Source organism: Sinocyclocheilus anshuiensis, unplaced genomic scaffold (assembly GCF_001515605.1).
Source record: "Sinocyclocheilus anshuiensis isolate Anshui unplaced genomic scaffold, SAMN03320099.WGS_v1.1 scaffold1885, whole genome shotgun sequence".
NCBI classification, from domain to species: domain Eukaryota; kingdom Metazoa; phylum Chordata; class Actinopteri; order Cypriniformes; family Cyprinidae; genus Sinocyclocheilus; species Sinocyclocheilus anshuiensis.
In genome coordinates this window covers 774,640-800,918 of record NW_015542322.1, presented here as the reverse complement: position 1 = coordinate 800,918, position 26,279 = coordinate 774,640, and the positions used below count along the sequence as shown (strand labels likewise).

General features: G+C 35.2%; 2 protein-coding genes across 2 annotated transcripts in view; both read right to left on the bottom strand.

The window, feature by feature from the left end:
- Window positions 1–2,162, bottom strand: part of LOC107690932 (bifunctional heparan sulfate N-deacetylase/N-sulfotransferase 2-like) — a 77,263-nt gene extending 75,101 nt beyond the window's left edge. The window contains exon 1 of the mRNA XM_016489361.1: window positions 2,043–2,162. The gene's annotated coding sequence lies outside the window, so the exon portion shown is untranslated. The remainder of the gene's footprint in view (window positions 1–2,042) is intronic.
- A 1,390-nt stretch (window positions 2,163–3,552) lies between these two features.
- LOC107690930 (neurotrypsin-like) overlaps window positions 3,553–26,279 on the bottom strand; it is a 43,031-nt gene continuing 20,304 nt past the window's right edge. The window contains exons 7-14 of the mRNA XM_016489359.1: window positions 21,936–22,114; window positions 21,398–21,539; window positions 20,085–20,296; window positions 9,932–10,073; window positions 9,498–9,779; window positions 8,326–8,448; window positions 6,931–7,211; window positions 3,553–5,793 (exon numbers count right to left, since the gene is read on the bottom strand). Of these exons, the coding sequence (XP_016344845.1) occupies window positions 5,459–5,793; window positions 6,931–7,211; window positions 8,326–8,448; window positions 9,498–9,779; window positions 9,932–10,073; window positions 20,085–20,296; window positions 21,398–21,539; window positions 21,936–22,114 (1,696 nt within the window). The 3' untranslated portion in view covers window positions 3,553–5,458. The remainder of the gene's footprint in view (window positions 5,794–6,930; window positions 7,212–8,325; window positions 8,449–9,497; window positions 9,780–9,931; window positions 10,074–20,084; window positions 20,297–21,397; window positions 21,540–21,935; window positions 22,115–26,279) is intronic.

Below are 26,279 nucleotides of genomic sequence, written 5' to 3'. Positions count from 1 at the left end.
CCCCCCCCCCCCCCCAAAAAACAGCACTAAGGATTAGCTTTTATATACAGTAATAAAGCAGGTTTTGCTTCATTTACAAAGAAAAGAACAGCTTTGTTGGACACAAGTAGGCTGATGACCAGCACTCAGTATTATATGTGCATGAAAGTGCATTACAAATAAAGCCATTAACTGATTTATAAGAGTGTGTGCATGTGTGACTGTGTTTAATGTGCATCCAGGGTATGACAGATTGAAGGAGGTGGCTGTCGTGAGCAGATAAGGTAGGTCTATTTACACAGTAATCAAGTAAACAGGTTTGGCTCCACTTTTATTGAGCACTGATTAAGCTCTTCATGAAGCAAAATGAAGCCTACGACCAACATTGTTTAATTATATCTGACTCATCAAGGACATCAATGAGGCACTCAATGACTAGTATTCATCTTCAGCTCTCTGACCAGCACTCATTGGCTTCCTCAGTCGAATGAGAGGCATTAATAGGTTCATTTCAAAGGAAACGGAAGCTCTTTTATTATTCTCTTCTCCTACTTCAATAGCTGCCGAATGTAATTACTGAGTCGAAGCTAAAACGTCTAAAAAACTACTTTCATCATTTCATTTCAAATGTGCCATCACTCCACCAGCAACAGTAGTTATTTCTTTCAAAACGTCAATACAGAGTCTTTTGTGTCTTTCCTCTCTAGATTCACCCACGTTTCATTTTTATATGGAACCACAAATATCTTATCAACAGTACATTAAATGAGACTTAATTTTCATTTGACTCATAATTTATAGTGTAAAATCACAGAAATGAATGTGCTTGGATGCACAGCCAGTGAAACTATCTAGCCGTGAGGCTTCACAGGGAAGAAAACAGATGCTTTCCTAATCATACAGTCCAGCTATTCCCTCAAAACATAGAACTTTAACAAGCATCTCAAAAGCAAACAGGCCCTTGTGCTTTGAAATGTGTCATTTAACTGATATTCTTACGTCAGAATGACAGTAAATATCAACTTCTTCTGCACACCTTCATCTTTTCTCTCTAAAACATATCCGATGTGCATAACACAAACAAAAACACATCAAGAAAAAACTTCCCACACACCTTAGCACAATATCACAGACTGCACGCTGACAATACACCAAATGCCCACAGCAAAGCAATTACAGGCTGTACAAGTCATGTTTTAGAACAAAGAAACATCAACAGGTTTGTTTGTGCTTTGAATTACATGGAAATAACTGCAACAAAAGGTCTGTTGTAATAAGAGATTGACCTATAATTGGTTTGAACGATATATTAACCGATATCAAACCGATAGCAGTTCTTTTACATTGGGCATTATATGATCGTTCTCTAAATAAGGCCACCAACAATGGCATTTACAGGCTAAATTAACTTATTTAATACATTATTTTTGGATAAATAAGCTGCCATTTTAACAGCATCCATTCTCAAGTAAAAATCTGTAGCTTAATAATTAGCATTAGCGCAGAACAATAATGAAAGTAAAAATGTTTACAATTTATCGGACACTTACTAAATATAAAAATAATTGTTATTGGTCAAATAAATGTCAATCTCTGCTACACATAAATAACCCCATTCCACTACATAAATGTGTTACAGCCTCTTCGTTTCCATTATTACGTTATAAAAGCTTAACACAAACTATCAAAATAGACGACAACCCCATTTAAAGGGACATTTAAACATTTTGACAGGTCTCTCCTCGATCTTGTACTGACAAGAATGTGATGGTCTCAAGGAAACAGTGGTGTAAACATTACAACTTTGCAAACAATAGCACTGATTTGGCTTCAGTCTACAAACAGGTGCATACCCAGTAGTTCTTCGAACATGTCACGCAACACTCTAGTCCTCATGCATTGCTTCAGGCTGAATTCTGTTCCTGCATCTGTCGGACTGCCACATTGCAACTGAAGTCAACGCCAAAGCAGTGTGTGTGTGTGTGTGTGTGCTTGTTTCCAGAGAAAGCAAACAGCTCTTCACTTCGCGCATGCAATACAGCACTCATTACGCATCCGCTTACCTTTTTAAATGGCCACTATGAGAGCGGTCGTGAAAATCCGAATCAACTGAACGCCACAGAAAGAACTTTGATGTCTCGTGAGCGCATCCTGCGCCGCTCGCGCTGCTCCGCCATCTTCAGCCTGAATGAGCGAGAGCAGCTGACGGGCGCGCGGGGAGGTTCTTCAAAACAGCCCAAAGTTCTGAGCTCCTCCATCCATGCACTACACCCCTGTCATGGTGTGCTACCTACCAGCTGTTTTTACAGAATGACAAGGTGATTTTTAAATGAAACATTCTATCTGATGAATAATGTGTTTGGTGATACATTAAAAACAAATAAATAAATATTATTGTTATTATTGTTAACATATCGATATATATATATATATATATATATTTAACATAACGATTACTTGTATGTATAGCCTAATGTTATATATTATATAATGATTATATATTAAATGTATGTAGGCTAATCTTAAAAAAGATTTTTGTCCAATCAGATGCTGTCTATAATGAGCAATACCACCTGCAAACCAATCACCAAGTACAAAATCATGGTTCATAGCTGTGATAACTAAATCAAAATGTGCAAAATAAATTAAATACATTTTAAAAAAGTAAGTTACTTGATTTTTTTTTTTTAATCTGTAGAAAATGACCATATTAGGCTAAGCTAGCATCAGCTATTCATTGTTAGCGTAATTTTACTCATTTTTATGAGGGACATAGGCACAGTTTATTTAAAAAAAAAAACATACTATTATTAATAAATATATTTTTACATCAAGTTCTTTTGTGCAACAAACAAAAAAGAGAGTGAAGAAAAAATTATGGCTACATAACCCTTACAAAATGTACCCTGGTAGTTTTCTGCCAAAAACTAGTAAATTTTGGTGAGGTAAATTTGGATTACAGTAGGAACCAGACAAAAGTTAAAACTAATGGACTCATATTGCTTTATGGCAAAGATTATTTCATTTATTTTATCAATATATTTACTATGTGACATACAAAAAAATAATAATAATGACGTTATTTTTGCAGCACAAAACAGTTCAGTGGTATAATGTCTTATTATTATAATCCAATTCTAATTATAATCCATTTCAAATGTATCAAATAATTTTCAAAGATGTATTTCTAATATATATAAATAATAAAACCATGTGAAGCAATAGAATGCCACAAGAGGTCACTTTATTTTGGCACTTGTCACACATGAAAATATTCAAAGCTTTTTTTACAGAAAATCAAAGACTTGGTAATGACTGAGAACATCAACATACAAACAGATGCTTGCATGACATGCAACAGACATCAACCCTCTCCAGTGTGTCGGGGAGATGAGCTCCTTATCACGGCCCTTGATGAAGAGTCCCAAAGCTCTGATGCAGTGATTGGCCACTTTAAACAGTGTCTGAGAGGCCAGTGTAGTTTGCTTTTAGAATGGCTTTTGAAGATCTAAGCAGGCACCATCCAAAACACAGAAAGAAGTTAGTCTTTAGAGAGGAGGAGCACTCAGTACAGTCCAGTTTGCATTTAATACATCTCCAGAATGTACCTACAAGACATACTAAGCAAAAAAAAATAGTGCTTTGAGATCTAAACCAAACAGTTCTTTTTTTCTTGAGAATCCACTATGAATGTGTAGGCCTAATGGTTTTATAGCAATATAATGCTGTAGAAGTATGCAGGCCCATCGGAAGGCATGGTTCCACTTACATTAAGAACACACGAATAATATATGCCTGTTAACTAATTTAGCAGGCAATACCAGATTATTAGAAGAATTTGTAAGACAATATGCATTAATTATGAAGCAGGCTGAATATAATTTTTTAATGTTAAGGACTGGCTTTTATTTCAAATCTTGCAGTAAACTGAGTAAGTGTTTTAGGGAGCGATTCTTATTTGTGGCATCAATAGAGCAAACTTTTAGCCAATGAGATATACCTAAGTAATGTATAGAGTTTTTAAATGCCATAATACGTTCGCCCCAGCCATTTATATTTTACACAACTAGAAATAGTTCAAGTCCAAATGTGCAATCACTTTAATCAAACTGGATTTACAAATTTGAATGTATTTGAAGCACTTGGCTTTTACATTCTCTGCCATGCATCATCATCATCTGTGATGTCACTTCCTATTTATATTTGCCTATAGCCTTTCTTAATGACCAGTTTTAAAGAGCCCTTGTTACTTACATTTTTCTCTGCAGGTGAAATACAAAATGTACCATTATTTGCATGAATATCACTGAAATTCTGTTCTGAAATTTTGATGAAGAAACAGTCAGAAGGGGTTTAAAATATGAAACGGACTGAAGAATCTTTTCTAGGTAGTGCACAGAACAGAACTGAGTAAAAAAAAACACAATATCGCCACCCACTGGATGAAAACACGCAGTTTACAGAACAAAGTAAAGGAACAGTAAGAGATGCTACAAAATAAAATCTCATTAAGCTGACTGTCAACCAAAATATAGTCACTGTCCCAAACTTGTTCTTTCTATGCATTAGAAATGAGAAACTCCTCGATTTTACCCTTTGCACGGACAAAACCCATTATCAATTGTTATACTGCATTTACATAAAGACACACATTGTATTGTAAATCACCATGACAAATAAGAGAAAAGTCACATTAGGTTATTCACTATTATGAATTTAAAATGCCATTTATGCCCTAAAACGTCTACTAAGACTGAGACAAAACAAAACAACATACTGAGTCATTTATCTTTAAGAGCTGTGTGCATCAGTACTGATACAGTAAACCAATGCTTTAAATATCATGATTTACTGTACATGATTAAAAATCAAAACTTCTAACTGCATTAGATGTATGACACACATAGAAGACACATGGCTTTAAAGCTCACTTCGACTGTCGCTATCTAAAAAACCTACGTGATTCATTTTACTTGTCTAATCCACAACACTGAAAATGTTTCCTCGGAGATTGGAGGTGCAATTCAAGCCTTCTGTTAAATAAGGATAGTAGAGGAATCCATTCTGTTTTCTTCCGCCCCACAGAATAAGAAATAAACCTGCTTTTGCAGAGCTTATGCTACCATTCTCTACCATGCAGAAGGCCTGGGCAGCTGCATCGAATGGCTTTTAAATACGATACATACATTGACATGCACTGCAGCCTCTGGATGGCACGACAAACATTTTAAATGCACAGTAGAATCACACACTTTTAAAGAGCCAGTTCACCCGAAAATGTCTGCGAGTATGGAAAGATCCTAATCTCTAAATGCTAAAGACATAAAATTGAATTGTACAGATAGAATACAGAGGAATTAAGATCCAGGGTGTTGAAAGCTTATAGCAGGTGTCAAACACTCTCAGGATCTTGTTTTTCCTGTCATAGAGTCCTGAAGCGTGATGGGGAGGGTGGTTTTCAGAGAAAGTGGTTGGTGCTTCAGTGCTGGAGAGGGGCGGTGCTGTGCGTCACCTGTTCGATCCAGGGCAGGTAACGGCTGACCCGTGAATACACACCTGGGTACGAGGGGTCACCGCAGCCGTGACCCCAGGAAATGACCCCTGTCAGTACCCAGCGCCCAGCCTCGCCCTGACACACTAGCGGACCCCCGCTGTCGCCCTGGCAGCTGTCAGCATGCTTTCTGAGGTCAGACGTCATACTGCCAGCACACAGCATGTCGTGGCTAGTGAAACGCTCGCCATAACGCTTCTTACATTGCCACGAGGGCAGAAGAGGAACCCAGGCCTGAAGAAGAGTGCTGGGATGCTCAGTGTCTGAAAAATAAGGGGAAAACAAAAGGTGAAACACCCTTTGCAATCCATTTAAAGGGACAGCTGCTCAAAAATGATATTTCTGTCCCAATGTTGTTCCAAACCTATATGACTTTTCTGTGGAACACAAAAGAAGATATTTAGAAGAAAAAAACTGTCTATACAATGAAAGTTAATTTTCCTTTTTTGGGAAAGCTATCTCTTTAATTTTATAATAACTGATAAAAAGATAAAAAAATTCAACCATTTTTTCTTTAGAATAACATGGAATGAAGAAGAATGTTGAAAAGTTTGTAATCATAATTTTTTTGGTATGCTTTTGAAAGAAGTCTTTTATGCTTACCAAGGCTGCATAGATTTGATCATAAATACAGTAAAACAGTAATGTTGTGAAATAATACTATAATAATAAAAAAAGCTTATTATATATAATATATTGTAAAAGAATTGCAAAGATGTATTTTCAGCAGCCATTTACTCCAGTCTTTAGTGTCACATGATCATTCAGAAATCATTTTAATATTCAGATTTGGTGCTTAAGAAACGTTTCTTGATTCAGGATTCATTTTTTCCCAGGTTTCTTTGATGAATAGAAATTGAAATGTACAGCTTAAATTTGAAATAAAAATCTTTTGTAACATTTGATCAATTTAATGTGTCCTTGCTGGAAAAAAGTATTAACGTCTTTTTAAAAAATCTTACTTGGCCTAAACCGTCGAACAGTAGTTTATCACAGTTTCCACAAAAAATATTATGCAGCAACAACTATTTTTAAAAAGGACAATAATAAGAAATATTTCTTGAGCTCCAAATCAGCATATTAGAATGATTTCTGAAGGATCATGTGACACTGAAGACTGGCTGCTGAAAATTCAGCTTTGCCACCACAAAAATAACACAGTTCTTTTAAATTGCAATAATATTTCAAAATATCGCTGTTTTTACTGTATTTTTTATTTAATCAAATAAATGCAGCCTTGGAGAACATAAGAGACTTCTTCTAAAAAAAAACATTAAAAAATCTTAAAGATTCTGAATGGTATTTTATATAAATTAATATATGTGTATATATAACATTTTTTAAAAATGTATTTCATGTCATGCCAAAATTGTGCCCGTGTAAGAAGAACCCAGCAGTACCTGTCATTCCCCAGCCAGTGATGACACATGACGCAGGTCTCTTGCCCCACTTACTGCCAGGTGCAGGCAGACAGGCGGCGTTAGTATGAGGGTTAAAGGACACGCACTTCCCCTCGGAGCCCTTCAGTCGGATCAGAGCCACATCATGCTCCCAGCTCTCCGTTCGGTACTTCCTGTGCACTTCTATGCCCTCTGGAGAGAGGACACGTTCAAAATCATCCTGCTCCTTCATGTGATAATCCCCGAGCTTCACCACATACCGTGAAGCATCACTTCCAAACCTGTAGAATCAAGACATCCATTCATATTACAAACGATGCACTACCATTTCAATCATTCCCCTGCTAATCTCATTTTAATTAAGTGTTACTTTAGTGTTGATTTACAGGAGCTGTCTCATGTTAATTATTCCAAAACTGAGCATGACTGCTGCTTCATTACAGAGCAATGATTTGTACACATAAATACACAAACTAACGTTCAAAATTGTGGGGTTGATATGATTTTTTTATGTTTAAGTCTCTTGCACTCACTAAGGCTTTATTATATGATTTGATCAAAAATACAGAAATGAGTAATTTTGTCAAACATTAAACCAATTTCTATTTTAATATATTTTAAAATGTAATTCATCCCTATGATGAAATATTCAGCATCACTCCAGTCTTCCGTGTCAGTTGATCTTTCATAAATCATTCTAATATACTGATTTGGTGCTGAAGAAACATTTCTTATTATTAAACAGTTCTTACAGGACTTTTTAGAAATACAAAACTTTTTTTAACATTATAAATGTCTTTACTGACAATTTTGATCAATTGAATTTGCCTTTGATGAATAAAAGTATTCATTTCTTTCAAATAAATAAATAAATAAATTACTGACCTCAAACTTCTAAACATACAGCAATTAGTAGATAATTAAAGCTTCATAAAGTTTTACAATTTTAATTAAGAGTGAATGTATTTGTGCCAGATGACATCTGGAAGACATGTTCACAATTCACAGTGCTTCTAAATTGGCCACTTATTTTTGTGCTGTCTGTAATTTCAATTCAATCAAAATCAGTTCAAAAGGATTATGGAGTCGGATTCGGTAGTTGAGGAGCCTATAGGTGTAGCTACGGTGGCCGAGAGAGCTCAACGACCTGCAACTTAAGAAAACACATGCAAATTGAAAAAACACCAGCAAGTGAGGAGTTGCAGCGCGTTTCTTCATTTGCATGTGTTGTGAGGATTTGCAGCGCGTGTGTTGTCAAACTGATGAAGATGTTTTCTTAATTTGCTGGTGTTTTTTCAATTTGCATGTGTTTTCTTAAGTTGCAGCGCGTTGAGCTCTCTCGGCCACCGTATGTAGCTGCTAATAGCACTGATGTCCAGCAGGTGTCTCTCTTACCGTTTGAAGCAGTGCGCTGCAGTGAGCAGCCAGCAGGAGTTTATGAGAGTGGCTCCACACAGAGGCTGATTCCCTTTAGATTGTGATCTGAGCCACAGGGACGCCTGCCAAGGCCAGTCGCCCCTGTAGGGTATACATATGTGCACAAACACACACACACAAACATACACATAGAGACACAAACACAATGGACGAGGTGGAGAAATAGAAAATCAGATTTATCTGAAGTAAAAGAACAGTTTGAATAAACAGAGGGTAAAGTACAGTGTCAACATTGAATTTTAACAATCAAAGAACTTATGAACAATTCAAAAGTAAAGCATGTAAATTTTTAGATACTTAATTTTGGCGTAATATTTAGAAACAACTGGCAAAGTAGGCTATTTCTAGATCTAAACCAGGTCTGTGGCACGATTTAAACAAGTATTTAAACACTATTATAGAATTTATTGATATTTTGAATGAGCTTTTATTTTTATATTTTTATTTTATTTTTACACTTTTATTTTATTAGGTTTTCATAATTTTGTTGTTTTTATTAGTTTAAGTTTCTTTTAAATATTTCTATTTAGTGTTATTTTTGGTACTTCAACTTATTCCAGTTTGTTGCCAAATCAACATTTCTAATTTTGGTTTTTCATATATTTTAATATTTATATTTCATTATATTTCAACTTTATTTCAATTACCAAAATCTATTTTTTTTTATAGTTTTAGATTTGGTTAATAATAATAATAATAACACTGCTATAGCATGAGTTTGATCTGTTTAATTGACTAATGTGCACTGTGATTTTTTTTGTTTTGTAAATTAAAGATTTTTGAAGTATGTTTTACAAGACAATACTATTTCAGTCTTTTTACTTCAAAAAGCAAAAATGTTTAATGTGTTACTTTACTGTTTATTTGTAATTATTTGTGAAATTTACTAGCAATTTCTGAGTGAAAGTAATTTTTTTCAGTGTGGGGGTATCTGGAAAACTGTTTAAAACAATTTATATTCTAATTATAATTACAGTCATTTTAATAAATTCATTGAGTTGAACTAGTATACCTCTTAAATTAAGCATGATCTTTACATTATATGCAATAAAATAAATTGTATCTGAACAAATGTCCACAACATGTTCAAGAACTGATTCAACAGCAGTAAAATTTAGATGACTGCTAACCTGAGAGATTTATATCCTCCGACAATCCTCTTGCTGCGTCTCTCAGCGCCGGCTCTCAAACCGCAGGTGTGTGTGCCCACCACTGCTATGTCAGCCTCTGGCTCCGGCAAATAATCACACACTACACCTGCATCCTGTCCATGCTTACAAGCGTGGCTGTCTTGTCCTTTAGAAGGGCACTCTCCGAGGAACGACTCCTTCCCAGTGCACCTTACGTTGGTCAGATGGATGGTCCCCTTCCCTGCTCCAAAATAACCCATTGGTCGTGCTTTTGACACCCCACTGCCACAGAGCGCAAAAAAAAACATTCAAAGACTTTTCTTCTACTCAGCTATCTGCATTCATCGTGCTAGAGAAATAATACATCATATTCCACAGTAATGATGAGATGCTTTGAGCTATTTTGAGTTAAAATGGCACAAACGGATCCGTACGTGAACCCGAGCTGTCTACAGACGACGGCAGCATTGACATCATTCCAGCCATGATCACAGATGCTGCCCCACTCTCCGTTAAGAAACACCTCCACTCTGCCTTCTTTTCTATTGTCGCCACCTGCCAGTCGTACCAGAGGCCCTGAAACCACAGAAAAGCAAGCAAAACAGAGCTTAGATTCTGTCACTTAGAGTACTGTGCATGTTAAAAAAAAAGTTTTTCAGTAGTAATTTTCCATAAAAGCTTATTACTTTGGATGGGTTAAATGCAGAGCACTAATTCCTAGTATGGGTCACCATACTTGGCCACATGTCACGTCACGTCACATTATAATGCAGGCAGTTACACGGAATGAACTGGAAGACATGAATGATTTAATAAATTTGGTGCGATAGCAGAATACAATTTATTTTGTTTCAGACAAAAGAAGCACATCCACCTCAGTCTTGTATAATGTATTAGGAGTAAAAGAAACAGGCTCTGTTACTGGCAGTGTAGATTAAACCACAACATGACATGTAAGCACATGATTTTAACAGTCAGTGAAAAGGCTGAACCTCAAAATAACGTTTCTATTTTTAGAACGAATAGTAAGCGTTTCATAGCATCAAATGAACATGAAATCAAAATAGACCTTTTATTATTTATTTATATTCTTAATACACATTCATGATCTTATTGTACACAACTCATCAGTGCACATTACAGAAAAAAAGCTTTCATTTTCAGTTATCGTCTTGAATATCTGTTATTTTATAACCCCTCCCTCCCTTCATTCTCTAATATGCCAACATCTGCCAACATCAACAATAATATGCCATAATAGTCATCCCAACTGTTACAATTCAATCAACTCCTAATGGTGTAAAAGTCCTGCACTGCATTACTTTCATTAAATACTGTATCCTAATTCACTCAGATAATGTCGCATAATGAAAGCATATTGGGCTGTGCATGTCTTTTCATGTAATGTTAAAGTCAAATAAAAAAGACACACATAAGTAACATAGCCTAATGTGGTTGTCAACAGCAAAGTGTAAGGTTTCATTTCGACAACCACACTAACCACAGATCTGCCACTTGTTGAAAAACCTCAACCTGCTTTTGTGACAGATGGGTTTGTAAAGCTTCTACTTTCATCAGAAAGGAAATAAATTATTAAACAGCTAAGGATAAAATATATTATGTATTATTAGATGTAAATGTCATGGAACAAGGTTGTTTTTTTAAACGAAAACTAAAACTAAGACGAAAACGATTGTTGAAAAAACAAACTGAAATAAAATAAAAATGTCAAAATAAATGAAAAGTTAAAATGAAGCAAACAACAATTACTGAAAAAATTTGAAATAATTTAAAAAAAGATATTAAAAATAATAGTTTTTGTAATAATTAGCTTCGTTCTCACCCGGTGGCGGAAAAATATAGGCTATGAGCTGTGTGGCTGTTTAGGGTGCATCAAGCACGTAAGGTTATCTGATGGAGAAACGCAAAGCAGTTTAAAGCAGAGTCCTGCATGGGTCTTGTTTTGTAAACCCGCACCTGCAGTACTTAACAGAACACCTGACCCGTTATCCGACAGCAGCACTCCTTTAATTCTGTACCTGACCGGATCCGTTTGACATAAAAAAACGAGACTCGAACCACACCCGCATTAAATCTACTACATCAGGTAGGCAGAATTATTTATTTTCATGTAACACAAACAATCAAACCAACATTTGGCATCAGGCATTAGGGAAATTTACCAGTCCGATCTCACTGCAATTCGTACATATTTTACGAGGTGGCTAATTCGTATGACCTCACTCGTACAAATTCATACGATTTTTGCTAAATCGTACGTATTTTACAAGTTCAATTCGTATGAATTTGTACGAATGACCTACACCTAACCCCGCCCCTAAACCTACCCGTCACTGGGGTCTAGACAAATCGTACAAAATCATACGAGTAAGGTCATACGAATTAGCGACCTCGTAAAATACATACAAATTGGTCGTGAGATAGCATTGAAATTTGCCCATTTGCCATGTGCAACACCACATTTTGCAAGAAGTTTTATTAAAATAAACAGGGTGAAAAGATGTTGAGGCTCATGATTATCATGATTATGGTTAAATAAGATTAAACAAGAATGTTTTAATTTTGTGTCGCTAGACGTTTGCGTCACTAAAGATAAATTAAATCTTTCTTTGGTCTGCGATTTGCAAGTGGTCTGTTAATTCTGCTAAACGTATTTATTAAAACTAAAGCTGAAACTAAACAATTTAGTTTTTATATATAAAAACTAAATAGAAATGTGTTCAGAAAATGAAAACTAAACTAGAACTTACAAAAATATTAATAATAAAAACGAAACTCAATTTTATAGAAAGCGATATTAAAATAAAACGAATTTGAAAATGCAAAACTAATAACCTTGTCATGGAATGCAATAAAGAACCAAAATGTGAAATTGCAGACTATATAATAATAATAACAATAATAATAATAAATATAGCTGCAAGCAGCAATTACGGGGCCAAGCACTACAGAAGCAAGCATCAGACCAACTGCAGTAATGAGTAATTAAAACCATTTTAAGATGATTTTAGTCAAAATGGCTGAAAAATCATAAATACAACCACTAGTAATAAGATTTATTGGTTAATGATTGGTTTAACACTTTTGACCAATAGGTGGCGCTGTTACCAAATTGATGTGGCATGGTCAGTGTGAGGTTACAATGGCACATACAAAGTTTGGTGTAAATATGTCAAAGCTTTGCAGAGATACAGTCTCAGACGCAGTTTGGCATCATTCCAGCAAATTCGTTGATGCGTTAAACAATGACCGTTTTGTATATCGACACGAAATCCATAACTTTTTGCGTGCATGGTCTGAAGATGATCGGAGTTAAATTTGGTGAAAATTGGACCAACGGTCTAGGAGGAGTTTGAAAAAGTAGGTTTTCAACATGAATCAAAATGGCGGACAGGGAGTCCGGCCAATTTTGGCATAATTGGTATCGATGTTCTCGGCATGACCCAAAGAATATATTGAGACCAGTTTTATTACAATAGCCCAATTTATTCAAATGTTATTAGCATTTTTGTAAATTTCCCCCAAACTTTTTGAGCACCATCAGGGCAACCGAGTTTCGTAAGGATACGTCAATGCGTTAGTAAAATATAGCATTTTATGACAAAATTCAAAATGGCCGACGCCCAAAATGGCTGACATGGGAAAATTGTATGGTTTGGTTCGACTCGGCATGATCCACCGAATCTAAAGAGACCAGTTTTGTGATTTTTGGCCAAACCATTGAGAAGTTATAAGCAAAAATAGCCATTTTTCATATCTCCTCACCACTAGGTGGCGCTGCACCGAAACACTTTTGTGCAGGTAGCCTCGGGTCATGCTTGTTATAACCCCCACCAAGTTCGGTCTCAATACGCCAAACCGTTGCAGAGATATAGCCTCATGTCCATTTTTGCGTGCTCTTCGTCGAATTCGTTCATGCGTTATTCGAGAACGGTTTGACGAATCAACTTGAATTCCATAACTTTTTGCCAGCATTGTCTGAAGATGATGTGAGCCAATTTTGGTGAAATATGACTCAGCATGAGCAAAGGATTCAGAGGAAAAAATAATTTTCCTTCTTTGACCTTATGGTTCAAAAGTTATTAGCATTAACATGAATTTTGCATAATTGCATGCAAGTAACCCTAATCCTAACCCTAACCATATAGTAAGTACATGTAGTTAATTAATATTACTCAGTACTTAAATGTATAATTACACTGTAACAATGACACCTTAAAATAAAGTGTAACCCATATTTCATTTTGTTATATGCAATTTCATTTCATATTTGTTATATGCATTTTTTCTACTTTTTTGTTGACAGACTGCTTTCTATACTATACAAAATTGAGAGACAAATCAGAAGAAAAACTAGACTGTAGCCACAAAATTAATTCCCTCGACTTAATTGGTGGCCACCTTTTGTTTTATTGTTTGCTGAGGTAGTTATATTGTAACCATGTTGTGCTAATTTGTTCCCTCAGTTTATACTTTTAACAGCACGATCTCACAGCAATTCGTACATATTTTACAAGGTGGCTAATTAGTACAAATTCGTACGACCTCAATCGTACAAATTCATTTTTGCTAAATTGTACGTATTTTACGAGTTCCACAATTCGTATTGATTTGTACGAATGACCTACACCTAACCCCGCCCCTAAACCTACCCGTCACTGGGGTCTAGACAAATCGTACAAAATCATACGAGTAAGGTCATACGAATTAGCGACCTCGTAAAATACATACAAATTGGTCGTGAGATAGCATTGAAATTTGCCCATTTGCCATGTGCAACACCACATTTTGCAAGAAGTTTTATTAAAATAAACAGGGTGAAAAGATGTTGAGGCTCATGATTATCATGATTATGGTTAAATAAGATTAAACAAGAATGTTTTAATTTTGTGTCGCTAGACGTTTGCGTCACTTTAAATCTTTTAAATCTTTCTTTGGTCTGCGATTTGCAAGTGGTCTGTTAATTCTGCTAAACGTATTTATAGCTGAAACTGCTGAAACTAAACAATTTAGTTTTTATATATAAAAACTAAATAGAAATGTGTTCAGAAAATGAAAACTAAACTAGAACTTACAAAAATATTAATAATAAAAACGAAACTCAATTTTATAGAAAGCGATATTAAAATAAAACGAATTTGAAAATGCAAAACTAATAACCTTGTCATGGAATGCAATAAAGAACCAAAATGTGAAATTGCAGACTATATAATAATAATAACAATAATAATAATAAATATAGCTGCAAGCAGCAATTACGGGGCCAAGCACTACAAAAGCAAGCGTCAAACCAACTGCAGCAATGAGTAATTAAAACCATTTTAAGATGATTTTAGTCAAAATGGCTGAAAAATCATAAATACAACCACTAGTAATAAGATTTATTGGTTAATGATTGGTTTAACACTTTTGACCAATAGGTGGCGCTGTTACCAAATTGATGTGGCATGGTCAGTGTGAGGTTACAATGGCACATACAAAGTTTGGTGTAAATATGTCAAAGCTTTGCAGAGATACAGTCTCAGACGCAGTTTGGCATCATTCCAGCAAATTCGTTGATGCGTTAAACAATGACCGTTTTGTATATCGACACGAAATCCATAACTTTTTGCGTGCATGGTCTGAAGATGATCGGAGTTAAATTTGGTGAAAATTGGACCAACGGTCTAGGAGGAGTTTGAAAAAGTAGGTTTTCAACATGAATCAAAATGGCGGACAGGGAGTCCGGCCAATTTTGGCATAATTGGTATCGATGTTCTCGGCATGACCCAAAGAATATATTGAGACCAGTTTTATTACAATAGCCCAATTTATTCAAATGTTATTAGCATTTTTGTAAATTTCCCCCAAACTTTTTGAGCACCATCAGGGCAACCGAGTTTCGTAAGGATACGTCAATGCGTTAGTAAAATATAGCATTTTATGACAAAATTCAAAATGGCCGACGCCCAAAATGGCTGACATGGGAAAATTGTATGGTTTGGTTCGACTCGGCATGATCCACCGAATCTAAAGAGACCAGTTTTGTGATTTTTGGCCAAACCATTGAGAAGTTATAAGCAAAAATAGCCATTTTTCATATCTCCTGACCACTAGGGCGCACTGTGCCGAAACACTGCAGGTAGTCTCAGGTCATGCTTGTTATAACACACACCAAGTTTGGTCTCAATACACCAAACTTGAGTGTCTTTAGTAAAATTCGTTCGTGTGTAATTCGAGAATGGTTGGACGAATCAACTTTACATTTACATTTAGACATATAGCAGACGCTTTTATCCAAAGCGACTTACAAATGAGGACAATGGAAGCAATCAAAATCAACAAAAGAGCAATGATATGCAAGTGCTATAACAAGTCTCAGTTAGCTTAATGCAGTACACGTAGCAAGGTTTTTTTTAATCATATAATCAGTGGTGTAATGTAACGAAGTAATAATACTTCGTTACAGTACTTAAGTATTTTTTGGGAGTATCTGTACTTTACTTGAGTTTTTATATTTCAGCCAACTTTTACTTTTACTCCATTACATTTCCTAATTAAAATTCGCTACTTACTACAAAATAGTCAGAAGTCAGAAGAACACGGACTGCAGGAAAGCAGGTTTGATGAATCAGTGGTCTAGTGCTTGCAAGTTAGACTCCTAAAAACACCTTTGCTCATGTGAAAACAAGTGCGCGCACAACCGCGGATGATTTCATTTTCCTCTCAAGTCGAGTCTGGGGTGTGCGATAATATGGTAAGTGTTTATTCTATTAAAACTCAAAATTCAAGGCATTCTAAATTGTAGATGGCAAAATGCTACTGTATGCTTTTTATATTTATATAATTTAATATAGTTAACATAATCTTGAAATTTCATAAACTTGAATTCCATAACTTTTTGCCAGCATGGTCTGAAGATGATCTGAGCCAATTTTGGTGAAAATCAGACAAACCATCTAGGACGAATTCGAAAAAGTAGGTTTTTTTAATTATTCAAAATAGCAAAAAAAAAAACTTAACCTTACGATTTTTTAATTTTGAATTTGACAGAAGGAACGAATTTTCCTTCTGTGCCTTACAGTTCAAAAGTTATTAGCATAAACATGAGTGAAAGTTTGGACAAGTGGTGGCGCTAGACAAATGGAAGAAGAAGAAGAATAATAAGAACACCAACGGATACAATAGGTGCCTACGCACCTTCGGTGCTTGGCCCCTAATAATAACAAATGTATTATTATTATTATATTCAATTTTAAAATTATTTATGTTCAAATTTTGGTTCTTTAGTGCATTCCATTACATTTACATATAATAATAATAATAATACATAATATATTTTATTCTTAGCTGACTAATTAATTTACTTTCTGATAAAAGTAGAAGCTTCATTTATTATTAATATTATAATAATTATTATTAAATTTATTACATGTAGTATTATTATTATTCATTGCTGTTGCTGTTGTTTAGGCAGTTAGTTAGACTTTAAACTTTGTAGATATTTGGCCTCTAAAGGAAATGGAAAACCATAAAGGAAATTGAAAAAGATCTGATCTGCACAAATCTGCCATTTGTTAAAAAAAAAAACTCAGTCTGTTTTTGTGGCAGATGAGTTTGTATAGCTTCTACTCTCCTAAGAAAGGCAAATAATTATTCATATTTATTGAAACATACTGTATATAGGCTACTTATTATTATTAAGTGTGTGTGTCTGTATTAGGTGTGGTTTTGTCTTGCCGTTCAACCTGCTAGGATAGATGTGACAACAGACCACACAACGCAACAAGGAAGAAGCACAATTCATAACCGATTCATACAGGTAAGTAAAACATCACACAAGAACTACAAAAGCAAATTGTGAAAATCTAAAATGATACAATATACTGTATTTTCACAGACTTCCATCACTAAAATGCTGAATATTTCCTGCAAAACTATCTACACAGTGCTAAACAGCACAGAGAAGGTGGCCATTGGCACCATCTGTCTGGTGATCGCACCTCTCAGCCTCCTGTTCAATGTGCTTGTTCTGGTTGTCATAGCCTGCTCTAGGAACCTGCTGTGACGTCCGTCGTACCTGTTTATGGGCAGCTTGGCATTGGCTGACACTATTGCTTGCTGCTGTTTCACCATCAACTTCCTGGATTTCCACCTTTTTAAACAGGACGACTCCTTTCAGAAAACAGAGTGTCTGCTTAAGCTGGGTGGCGTGACCATGGTGTTTACAGGATCAGTTGGAAGTCTGCTAGTGATGGCAGCTGACCGCTATTATGCCATTTACAAGGTTTCCACCTACAAGGTGCTGCTGACACATAAAAGAGCCTTGGTGGGTATTGTGACATTATGGGTCGTGGCTGCCCTCATTTCCTTCCGTCCTCTGATGGGCTGGAGTTGTCAGACTTGTCTATCATGCTCCCATCTCTTTCCGTAGGTGGATCGTTACTATCTAGCATTCTTTGCTAGTCTTGTGTTGGTGGTGATCATCCTCATACTGGTAGCCTATGCTCTGATAGTGTGGTTGGCCCACAAACATGAAGCCAACATGTCCGCTGAACATCCAGAGGTAGCACGCATGCGTGTGGACATTCACTTGGCGAAGACTTTTGGCTGTGTTATGTTGATTCTGTTAGTGTGTTGGCTGCCTGTCCTTTCCTTCATGATGACAGATGTAGTTACTACAGAGCTTTCAAAATCACAAAAAAAGGGCATTTGCCTTCTGCAGTACACTATGTCTGCTGAACTCAGGAATCAACCCATTGCTATACACCCTGCGCTGTCGTGAGCTACGTGTAGCGCTTAAATCATTGGTAGATGGTTTGAGGAGATGCAAGGGTTGTAGTTCACCAGCTAGTAACTAATACTTATGTGTTTAATTTAACAACATCTGGCTAATGAACATAAGTGTTAGCTCCCCCTAGCGTTGGTTTCTAAACAACAACAGTGTTGTCAACACGTTCTCTGTTTTCAGTTATAATTTCTTAAATTTTGATTAAATATTGTGTAAAATATAATATGTCCACTGTGTATTCTTTATTTAATTTCTATCTGTAAAAAAAAAGGTAACAAGGAAGAGGTCTGAGGATTGACAAATTCTGCATGCTTTTATAATTTTTTTTTATAAAGTTTTTTTTTTTATGAGTAAATATTTACTTTGATATGGAAGCCTGCTTCTGCCCTCTGAGAAAAAATAAAAGAGTTAATTGAGAGTCTAAAATAAGAAAGCGTTTTTGAGATATACATTTACATTGTGAGACATATACAGGTGATTATTGTGAGATATAAAATCTCAATTATGATGTTTGTATGTATGATGTATGATGATGATGTTAAATAAAGATGTTTTTTATGACAAATAAAGATTGTTAGACAAATAAAGGTTTTATTTTCACGTTTGTTTTTTATATACACTACCATTCACAAGTTTGGAGGTGGTAAGATTTTTAAATGTTTCTGAAAAGTCAAATTTATTTGATCAAAAATACAGTAAAAACAGTAATATTATAAAATATTACAATTTAAAATGTTATTTGTTAATATATTTTAAAATGTAATTTATTTCTGTGATGAAAAATCTAATAATTAAGCAGCCATTGTGTCACATGATCAAGAAAAATTTCTTATTTTTATCAATGTTGAAAAAAGTTCTGCTGCTTAATATTTTTGTGAAAATGGAGATACATTTTTTTCCGGATTCTTGATGAATAGAAAGTTCAAAAGAATGGCATTTATTTGAAATCTTTTGTAACATTCTAAATATCTTAAATATCATTTTTGATCAATTTAATGTTACCTTGCTGAATAAAAGTATAGGTTTCTTTAAAAATAAATTTACTAAACCCAAACATTTGACAGTAGTGTACTAGTGTAAAAAGTTGCATTTACAAGAAATACTCATAATTGTGATATGTAAAGTCTATTAGATGTTTTTTTTTTTCCTATAAGGTGGAAACTTCAATTCATACTGAACATGCAAAATCCAATGCTACATCAAGGGCTGTAATGTTCTTTATCATATAAAAAGACATTTAAACAAAAAGCTAACTTTTTTAGATTGAATAAAATCATGAAGTTTGACATGGTTTATCATCTTTCAACGCTTAGATTAACATTATAAGCAACTATAACTACACGCAGCCACACACATCTTGATGAATCTTGCCATTTGAACCTAAGATTTCAAACATACTCAAAATGTCACAGACTGGGAGCAAAAAGAGTAGTGATGCTATATGATAATGGAGTTTAGATTGAAATTGTGTTTGTTTGGGGGGAAAAAAATCATGTTTCTCTAATGTTACACCGTCAAATGTCAAAGGTAGCATTGTGGATGCCAAGGGCTACACAATACTTTATTGAAATTCAAATGGAAGTTTTTATCAATAAAAGCAAGCGCTTGGGAAACTACAATGGCTGCATTTATTCCTGGCCTCTGTCAACAAGTGACATTTAGATCCCCTCTGAATTTCAGAAAGGGTCAAAGTGGTGCACACAGAGAAGTCTATCAGCAAAACGTATCTGCGCCTCACACAAAGCCTTACTCACACACACTGACGCATATGTTGGTGTGTGTTGAAGATAACTTACCAGTACTTTCTGGAGCCAGTGGGACCTCATTGTTTTCTACCCTGTGGCAGCGTATTCCAACATCTTCGCTATGAGAGCAATCATGTCGACCCCACACACTATGTGTACACTCTAGCAAAGAGCTCTCGCTCCCCTCACACTCCACATCGTCCAGCAGAATCAGCCCTGCTCCTTCTCCAAACGCGCCAGCGGGGGCAACCTCCGCACCGCCCCTACATGGACACACACACTCATGATAAATTCCCAATAACATAACTTTAAATTCTCCCGCAAAATACTTAATGTATACATATAGATCCCATAGAGACACTCATACGCCCACATTGGGCACTACTATTGTGTAGGACACTTCTATGTGAATTTAATTACTAAATCCCTGCAGCCGGTTGCAAAACAAACCCCTTTAAGTTAAGTTCCTAATTTAAAGCATTAATTTACTGAAGGTTTGCATGTATAAAAACGTGTAAACTTAATCGCATGTGCAAAAATGTCAGAGTTGATCTATTAACACAGTCTGCTGAGAACTGTATCTGTCACATGCACAAATCTTGTCAATTTTTGCAGACTTCTTAGAGTTTTTTTTTATATACTTCTGTTTATTTCTCTATAACTGTAACTATGTATTTAAATTAATGCAACAATATTGTGAAGTACAAAAAATATATGAAATTATTTATTGTGAGCTTTTGGCCATTGTTTTATTCAAAGTTACCCTACCATTCAAAAGTTCTAGGTCAGTTAGATTTTTAAAACTTTTATTTAAACTTAAAAGACTCAAAAGACAGTGTTACAAAAAAATTCTATATCAAATAAATGCTGTTCTTCTGAACTTTCTATTCATCAAAGAATCTTGAAAAAAAGGTATCACCATTTCCACAAAAAACTGTTTTCAACATTAATAATATGAAATGTTTCTTGAGCACCAAATCCGCATATCAGAATGATTTCTGAAGGATCATGTGACACAGAAGAAGAATAAATTACATTTGAAAATATATTAAAAAAAGAAAAGTTATTTTAAATTGTAATATTATTTTCACAATATTGCGGTTTTACTGTATTTTTGTTCAAATAAATGCAACAGAGACTCCTTTTAAAAACACCAACAAACCTTAATGACCCCAAACGTTTGAACAGTAGTGTATATTAAATATTTATATACATGACTGCATTACCAAATGTCTTTTATATGAAATCTAAGTTAATCAAGGCCCAACTGTTTAAATTTATCTGACAGTATATCATTCTTCAGTTTTAAGTAATACAGCTACTGTATATACACAACTCAAAAGGCAGGATGAAAAGAATAGCACCTGAATCCCAGCTGTCTGCAGACCACCTGTGCATGCTGCTCCGTCCAGCTGTCATCACACACCGTGCCCCAGTCCCCGGAGTGATATACTTCCAGACGACCTTCCCATGGGTTATCACCATCTACCAGTCTCACCACGCCATCTGAATGCATACGCAAACACAAACTATATACACACATTTCCTCTCACAGTTTCTCTATTGCCAATGGAAGTAATAACTGAAACAAAGTCTTATGTTATCCTGAAGGGGTTTATTTTGCTATAAAACCTGTTTGCTGTAAATCATCCCATTTACATGACTACTTACCAGATAAATAATAAGTGAACATGAAATATTGATTAGAGTCAAAATTATTTTTTAATGTGAGAACACAGAGACCAAGGAGTGATACATAATGTAGAAAACTGTTTGCTAGGGAAAACTAGGTTTATTAGGGTAAACTTCACAGAATATTGTGAAAGACCAATCAGAATCAGGTATTCCAAAGAACCAAGGCTGTAATTGTTTGTATGTGTGTGTCTATGTATAGGATGAGACCTGTATAGGGATTGCATGACACCCCAGCGTCTTCCATATGGTCACAGTTGTGTTGTTCCCATCCGCTGTGACGGCACTCATCCAGAGAGAGCTCATTGCCTGTGCACTGTACTGCGTCCAATTGGATCGGCCCACTGCCCTGCCCGAAATGAGCCCATGACCAGGCTTTATGGATGCCCCTGGACACACACAAAGACATATATACAGTCAAAGGAGACAGTACCGTTTCTAGGCATAGGCGAGCTAGGCGGTCGCCTAGGGCGCCACCAGCTGAAGGGGTGCCAATGAGCGCACATATTGGCACTACATTTTAGCAGGGTTGTGATAAAGAGTGGCACGGTCACCCTGAAATATGACTGCCACCCCCACTGGATCCCCCAACATCATTGGGCTAGAGTACTGTCGATCTGATGATGCCTGTATGCCATTGGATCAGAGCGCTGTCAATTGCTGCCTGATTGTTGCATGCAAAGTTTGCATTTGGAGCGCTCATCAACGCCATTAGATCAATAGGCTCTGTCAGTGCTTTGGCAAGGTAACGGTTTTTTTTTTTTGCGAGATTTGTCCAAAAGGTGTGCGTTTTTGCGCCAATGCATTGTTAACAGATCAGCGTGTCATATTCCCATATAAACTTTAACAGCCAATTAAAAAATATTGGTATCGTAAAATTCGCTAATTTACGAGATCAATACATCCTTTATTAAACCGCTTTGTCGAGTTTGATTCATCCTGCAATTACGGAGGTGTTGAAATGCTGAATCAATTCATTCACTTCTAAGAGCATTTAATGGGAGCAGCGTTATACACATAGAGGGCAGAGCGTCACGTTATTAAAAGGGGAAATTCACGCGTTAATGAGTAGCAAAGGATTAAGTAGCTGCATTGATTACTTTTTTGCCACTGATCAGGCTTTTTTATATGTAGTCTGTGGTAACAAAGGGTTTTATAGGTTTGACTGAAATAATAATGCAATAACTGACACTTTAAATCAATGTTTCAAGAAACAACAACAACATTTTTTAACAAAAAACAGATAAAGACAAAAAAGTAGCCATTGATAATATCTAAACATGCATCCAAATCCAAATGTAATAAAATTAATTTACGTGTGATTTATGTGTAAATTATGTGCAATGTCTTAGCTACTAGGGATTGTTACATAGCGCTATACAGGCATCTAGTGGCAACACAATGATATTACAGATAATACATTGTGCAAAATATTTATCTTAACAGTCAATTTACAAATAATGCATTCAGATTTGTGGAACTCACAATGTGCTCAATCGCCACAAATTAGTGAACAGTATATATATATATAATCAATAGGGATTTCGCCTAGGGCGTCAAATTGGCTAGAAACGGTCCTGAAAGGAGATATAAGTGCCCTGTAAAGTGGAATTCTGTCATCTTAAGTACGATTCAAATCCAAAGAGAGCAAACATGTTCAGTTCGAAGGGTACTGCAAACAACATAGGGAATAAGAGAACATCAATAATTCACAGGAAACGGAGAGGGAAATTTACCCACCAGTCATTGCACATCACCCTGGAACCACAAGAAGCTTTACTAAAATAAATGCAGTGAAATGAGTTGAAAATCAAACTAATTTCTTAATTAGTTTAATTAGTTAAGTTTATTGAGTTTAGTCATTTTGTCAAGTGGAGTGAATTTCAACAGCTATGTATGCTCAGAGAGTAGGGAACAGTTTGTAGTGACCCAGTCGATTAGAACACAGCTATATTGTTTGAGTCTGGCTTGCATCATATTCTGCATCATTTCCTGATCTATCTCTGTTGTCTGTATTGTGAGATTACTTTTTTGTAACACTTTACCTTAAGGTCCCATTAATTAATGTTATTTATCGTAAAGTAATTAATGTGTAAACGAATATTAGCTAGCAATTTGTTGTTACAGTATTTATGTTAAGAAATACAACTGTTCATTGTTAGTTCACGTTAGCTCAGGTCTATTAAATAATGTTAAGAGATACAACTTTTGATTTTAATAATGTATTAGTAAATGTAAAAATGAACTAAGATTAATAAATGCTTTAGAAGTGCTCATGTTAACTTATGTAGCTAACTAATGTTAACAAATGGAACCTTTTTGTGAAGCGTTACCATTTTTTATCATAATTCAATATTAAATGTCAGTCAATTTGATGTTTTTATAATTATTTCAATTTCAATTCAATTTTAATATATTTGAATGTTAAATGTCATGTTACAATTACTTTAATGCTGTATACACAAAAATTAAAATGACTTTTTTTTTTACTTTATTTACTTCTGTTCATTTTGTATTACTACCCTAGTGAAAAATAAATATACTAAAATGTATCTGAAATACATTTATTTCATGCTAAGTATACTACAAACACATTTACATATTTATGTGCTTAATAAAAATATCCTGCAATTGTACTTTTGGTATACCAAACTGGTATACTTAAAGTCTGCTAAATTGGAACAACTATTTTTGTAATTAATGCACTTTAATTGTGCAGATGTAGTGCTGAAGTCCAACTAAAGATATACTTAAACATATTTGATTGTGCTAAAGTGGAATTATACTTCAGGTACACTTTAAATATCATGCATTTAAAGACCGATATGATTCAAAGATCATACAATTCTCATCAACAGTGACATTAAAACACATTTTAGGCTTAATATTAAGAAATGTGCATTGTGCACAAGTAGTACTCTAAAAAAAGTTGAATTATAATTTTTATAACTGTAAGTCTCAAGCAATATGTCAGTAAATACGTTAATAGATTTGAACTACTTAGTATGAAATCAATGTATTTTAAACATATTACTTTTTTTACTAACAACATGTACGTTGGACCCTATTCCATCTAAGCTCCTAAAAGAGGTGATTCCAGAAGTCATAGATCCTCTTCTGACTATTATTAATTCGTCATTGTCATTAGGATATGTCCCCAAAACCTTCAAACTGGCTGTTATTAAGCCTCTCATTAAAAAAACACAACTTGACCCCAAAGATCTAGTTCATTACAGACCGATCTTGAAACTCCCTTTTCTGTCAAAGATACTAGAAAAGGTAGTATCCTCACAATTATATTTCTTCTTAGAGAAAAATGGTATCTGTCACAGTGCTTCTAGGAGGAGGCGAGGAACATGGAGACGATGGAGAGTAACGAGGAAAAGTCTTTATATCCATAGAGAAGGTAAGGGTAGGCAGGAGACACACACATAGCACGTATTACTGACGACTTTAAATACAAAAGTAAACAAGGGTAATTAACGGGACACACCTGAACCAAATGACTAATCAAACGAGAAGGAGAAACTGGGTCACGGGGAGCACATGGGAGAAAGCACCACAAAACAGGTCCATATTCCTGACAGTATCTATGAGGATTTCCAGTCAGGATTTAGACCGTATCATAGTACTGAGACTGCTCTCATTAGAGTTACAAATGACCTGTTCTTATCATCTGATCATGGCTGTATCTCTCTATTATTGCTACTGGATCTTAGTGCTGCGTTCGACACTATCGACCACGACCACAACATTCTTTTAAATAGACTAGAAAACTTCGTTGGCATTAGTGGAAGTGCATTAGCATGGTTCAAATCGTACTTAAATTCATAGTTGATATAAAAAAACTGGATGACGAGTAAATACTTACTGCTAAATTCTGAAAAAACAGAGGTGTTAATTATCAGACCTAAAACCTCCGCATGTAATAACCTAGAACACTGTCTAACATTTGATGGCTGCTCTGTCAATTCTTCATCACCAGTTAGGAACCTAGGTGTGCTATTTGATAGCAATCTTTTCTACGAAAGCCACATTTCTAGCATTTGTAAAACTGCATTATCCATCTAAAAAATATATCTAAATTGCGACCTATGCTCTCAATGTCAACTGCAGAAACGTTAATTCATATGTTCATGACCTCAAGGTTAGATTATTGTAATGCTTTATTGGGTGGTTGTTCTGCTCACTTAATAAACAAACTTCAGCTGGGGCAAAATGCAACAGCTAGAGTTCTTACTAGAAACAGCAAGTATGACCATATTAGCCTGGTACTGTCAACACCGCATGGGTTGAATGGTTTAGCTCCTCGTTACTTTAGCGAGCTCTTATCGCATTATATTCTTTCATTTTTGCTGCAATCTCAAAACTCTGGCACATTACATTTTTCACCCATTGAATGTGTATAAGTATCGCTTTTTATTTCTCCTCTTTCCTACTACTTGTTTCACTTCTGTTTCAGTTTTTTATAACCATTTCTTACTATGTGTCAGTAAGTTGTTGTTATTTTAGCATGTGTGTTTGGCTCAGTGTTATTTTTTTAGGATTACTGAT